This window comes from Engraulis encrasicolus, chromosome 12 (assembly GCF_034702125.1).
Source record: "Engraulis encrasicolus isolate BLACKSEA-1 chromosome 12, IST_EnEncr_1.0, whole genome shotgun sequence".
NCBI classification, from domain to species: domain Eukaryota; kingdom Metazoa; phylum Chordata; class Actinopteri; order Clupeiformes; family Engraulidae; genus Engraulis; species Engraulis encrasicolus.
Genome location: NC_085868.1, coordinates 16,231,977 through 16,236,976, shown reverse-complemented (window position 1 = coordinate 16,236,976; position 5,000 = coordinate 16,231,977). Strand labels below are relative to the sequence as shown.

General features: G+C 42.4%; 2 protein-coding genes across 2 annotated transcripts in view; one reads left to right on the top strand and one right to left on the bottom strand.

Moving 5' to 3' along the window:
* ahr2 (aryl hydrocarbon receptor 2) overlaps nucleotides 1-5,000 on the top strand; it is a 191,965-nt gene that overhangs the window by 154,813 nt on the left and 32,152 nt on the right. The window lies entirely within an intron of this gene.
* LOC134459370 (uncharacterized) lies at nucleotides 2,231-3,555 on the bottom strand. Its single transcript, XM_063211711.1, has 2 exons — nucleotides 3,435-3,555; nucleotides 2,231-3,322 (listed from the first exon to the last, which is right to left on the bottom strand). The coding sequence occupies exons 1-2, from the start codon at nucleotides 3,553-3,555 to the stop codon at nucleotides 2,310-2,312; spliced, it is 1,134 nt and encodes a 377-aa protein (XP_063067781.1). The 3' UTR covers nucleotides 2,231-2,309.

The window sequence follows — 5,000 nt, the reverse complement described above, 5'->3', positions numbered from 1 at the left end:
CACGAGCAGGAAACAATGATACATTACTAATACTTAATTCAAGTCAGTGGCAGGAAATGATAAACCATAACCAGCAACGCATTAATTACAGCAATGCATTACTTTTTCTGCAACTCAGAGAATACCTTAAGTTTGGCAGTTTTTTAGCAACTCAGTCAACATTGCATGTAAGCTTAACACAATAATGCATATTTTTTCTTTTTTGTGTCACTCCTCACCACATATGGCAGATTTAGTGTGAAGAGCCACCTGTACAAGATTCCTGGGACAGCAGAACATGCACCTCACGCACTACCCTGGCACCCTGGCTGAACAACCCGCAGCACATCATCTCCAGCTGAGAGGGGGACTCATACATTCATTTGAAATCAGCTCTACTGAGGTGAAATGATCAAGAGTCAAAAGCATGCTGAAGAGATAAACTTGATGATGGCTATGTTTATTTAATTAGCATTGTTTATATAGATTACACATTCCTTGTAAAAAAAAAAATAATTAAAAAATTAGTTGTCGGAGCAAGATAACATGCACTGCTCCACCTGGGTGTCTTCAGCAGTATGCACAGCCCGTCGTTCATTGCAACCTGAAGCTACTGTAGGCCAGGGGTCCCCAAACTTTTTTTTAAATCTGGGGGCCACATTATTGTTCCTGACTGTGATCAGGGGCTGGAATCAATACCAATCATGTAAAAAAGGTGTGTGTGTGTGTGTGGGTGGGGGGGGGGGGGGGGGGCAAAAATTCCGATGTCAATTTCATTAATTTTCTTGATTTCTTTGTTTTCATGGCTTTGGCGTTCTGATTGCCCACCTTCAGTTGAAATTTTATCCTCATCAATAAGTATGTATTAACAAGGAACTCTTTGCAGGACAGACAGCTGGCGGAACATATAACAGCATCCAAATTCACACTCTGATATACTGCAGATTTTAAGAGTGCCAGGACATGTTTCCCTTTAGAAATGTGGGGGTATTGGCATCTAAAAATGTGTTCAATTTGCTCTGTTGTACGCTGTAATACAACACTTGGTGGGAATAACCCATCCCTGAACTGCTTATATCTGAAAAAGGTGTATTTCTCCTTGAGTGTATCTCTGTCCTCCTCGTTTGCCTCCCACAGCGTAACACAACTCTTGCAATCAAATTTGGCAGAGGCTCTGAAGGCCACATAGCCAGCAAGGTACACTGACACATTGCCCTCAATGACGTCCAGCCCCTTCATGAACTCTGTGTTGTCCAGTCCAGGGAATGTGGGTTCCTCATCAGTAGACTGTACGTGAGGCATGGTCAGTGCGGTGCATGGATGGGGAGTTGCCATCTGCGATGACTCAGTGCAGCTCTACAAAATCATTGCAAATGATTACAGACTTACAGTATACTAATCATGTGTGACACTTTTGTTTTTGAAAGGGTGTTTCGTGTACCTCGTGAGGCATGGTCAGTGCGGTGCATGGATGGGGAGTTGCCATCTGCGATGACTCAGTGCAGCTCTACAAAATCATTGCAAATGATTACAGACTTACAGTATACTAATCATGTGTGACACTTTTGTTTTTGAAAGGGTGTTTCGTCTACCTCAAACAAATGGGACAATTGCAGCAATAGGTGTATTTCCTCCGGTTCGCAATTTGTATTTCTCCCAAATGTCATTAGATAGTCTAGCACGGCCTGCCTGTAGTCTAATCGGAATTGCTGAGGGTCTGGATTGTCCCTGTGCCCGCCCTTCGCTCTGATCACCCCAAAGAAGTGTTCCAGGCAGTCCTGGTTGAGGTGCCTCGTAAATAGAAACTGAAATCCTTTCTCTGTGAATGCAAATGACAAACAGTACATTGGCCAACAGCAGAAAACATGCAGTGGTGGACAAAGCTCATTAGCATTAGCAAAGCTCAATTTGAATAATTATGCCTTATTGCTGCTACCTTTCAATTCAGCCCAGATTTCCTTGATTGCTCTTAGGTTATGCCTCCAACCATTTAGGCAATTCAAGCTGTTGCCACTGGCACATCTGACAGATGCCAGCCAGTTAATACTCTCATTGATAAAATCAATATGTGTCTCTCTGAAGGCATCCTTTTGTGGTGTGCTGCTGGACAATGTGCTACTGTTAAAGCAGTCAAACATCTGGTTAAAGTGGGCTACAAAATCTGCCGTCGTTTTTGCCCCCTCTCTTAGCTTCCCCATGTCTGCCATGGTGAGCAGTGCAGCCGCAACAGAATGACTAAGAACCTGTAATAAAAAAAATAAAAAAAATCCCATTTTCAGGACCATAGATAAAGATTGTAAATTGAATGTTATACGCCTGCATGACAGTTTTCACTTGTGGCTTACCTGAGTGGCGAGAGGCACACTCATTGTTGAAAAGGCAGTGAGGGACAGATGCCGTTGGGTTAACTTGGGTGCCATTCGGTGTTGTCTTTGTGAATCAATTTTAAACATTTCAGTGATGTCTCCCCATTCTGCCAATTTGTCCCCTATGTAAAATCCATATTTTCGCAAATTGTTTCTGATGTTTTTCATTAAATGGGGGGGGTCGAATAAAAAATGAATCTTCTGGCTTTTGACAAAGAAGTACGGTTTTTCTTCTGTTATACCCAGGTTTCTACAGGCTGCCAGGTTGTTGCTGCCTTGGTCCATTACCAGCACCATGGGAGTGAAGCCAGTGTCAAGCACCTTTTCCACCGCCTCCATGATTTTGGTTTTTAAGACCCCATGCTTCATGGTCCCAGATGACAAGAAGTACCCTATGGGTTGTTTCCATTTCCCAGTTAGACTACGGATCATGAAAACCCCTGCATGGTTGGCTGGTCTTCCCCCTTCGTCATACCCTTCTACTTCATCTTTCGAGATGTTATAATTTAGGCTACATTTCAATGTAATTTCATCAAATGTGATGGCAACGTGCCTATCTCGCTCTTCCATATGCTGCACTTGATGTTTAAGTGCATACAGCACAGGTTCATGCCATCCCGGCCCGATGTCTACTCTCTGCAAGATATTTGAAAGGGTCCTGGCTGTAGGGAGCTTGAAAATTCTCCTCATGGTTCGGTAGGCTTTTGGCCCTGTACCCTTAACCTGTAACGCCCAACTTTTCATGAAGTTGCTCCACCGAATGGCCCTTGGTTTTTTTTTGGCATTATCAATTTGCTCGTTGACAAATTGTGCGGCTTGTTTTGGCAATACTTTGGAAATTTCCCTCTTTAATGTTTGTTTGCTGATAGATGGTGTCTTTTTCTTTAGCCTTGACAGCTTTGATTTGTAGCAGCCAATTTTTCTTTTCAGTTTTTCCACTGTGTTGTCATTGCTGACACTGGCCAGTACATCAGTGCCTAAAAAGAAATGTGACAACTGTAACAACAGACTTATGCACAGACTACTACCTATGCAGTGTTCAACACTCAGAATGTATCTGTTACCACCATTTGCCATTAAATCACTTACTATCCAGGATCTCTGAGTCTGTTGTCTCAATTTCAAGTGCGACCCGTTTTCGGGGTGGTGGACGAACTGTGTCTTGAGATTTAGGGGGGTTGGGACAGTCTACTAGCCAGGGTACGGCCATTGGCAGTAGGCCAGATTTCCTGCAGAATGCAAAGTATTGTAATGTTTATATTTCTACAAACACACTGTAAGCCCAGTTATGAATTGTCTGAGTAAAAAATGTTGAAGGTGTAATCAAAACTTTAGTGTTGCACAAATGAACATATATTGACTTTTTTGTACAATGAACAAAGGCTTTGCCACTCAGATGAACAGACTGCGATGAAGACTGGGAAAGACTCAAATTTATTTTGTCTTTACTGAATTGGGGGGGGGGTAAATCGAAGGAGGTAATAAAGATGCTAAAGCACAAGTGAAATCCAGGAGGATTCATTTCATCGGTCTGTAAACCACATAGGTCCTCCCGCCTGATGTTATTAATCCATTCTGCACACCTGCAGAAAATAACAGTAGTGTGTTTTAATATCACAGATATCCTTGGTTAACATTTGCGCTGGTTCATGTTTTCTATTTTGCCACTAGGGGGAGATACAACACAAATTATAGGGGTCTGGCTTTTTTGTTGAAATTGAGTTTCCGTCAGAGGAAAGTCTATGTGAGTTTCTCCACTTCAATAGGACAAGGACTGGATACTTTGCCGTGGATATGTTTAGTCTGGCGATTTTAAAGTTAATTGAGTTAAATTTTGAAAGGAAAATGTTAGATGCATATGTGGGCATCATCATAACACGAATAAACAAAGCCCACTGCACAGTTGTCAGATCATTTCAGCGCCTCGATTCATCATGCAGTGGGTTGTTGCGCTAGCAGGCTATCCAACTTTGTTTTACGGCGACATAACGGTGGCATCATCTGCCTACCCAACACATCCTTTTAAGGTAAGACAATTAGTTAATATAGCACTTGATGTGGCACGTCGTTGGCGTATTATATACGAGCAAAATAATAGTTTCTAGGTGACGTATGCTATGCTAAAACTGTGGTGGGAGGTGCTGGACATTGAAAACAGCCTTCCTTGCAGATCATCGACAGTATGCATTTCTAAATCAGAAGTGAAAAAAGGTACTCGGTAGGCCTAGAAAATTAAATGTTGTGCTCGCATTAGAAGTTAAGCACACAAAGTTATGTCTTTTGACACACAATGTTCTCATCATGTTGCTCAAATATCATTGTGCCCATCTGACATCTGCACATCAGGCTTAGGCTATCAAAACGAAACTATACCTTTTTTTTTCTTTGGGAAATGAATGAAATGCCACCTCCTTGTTCCTTCCTGTGGACTTGTAACACCCTACAGCAGCACATTGTGTGCCTATATATTTTGGTGTATTTGGGGCATTTGGGTCCTTTGCGTAATTGTGATCGGTGTTAGCCATGTTTTTGACTGATGCTGAATGAATGAACCGTTGGCGACGCGTCCTTGACTACCAAAATCAAAATGGCGGACGGCGTCGGTGAGGTAACAATACAGGCCAATAGAACTTTCCCCTCTCTTCTTCTTTCCTC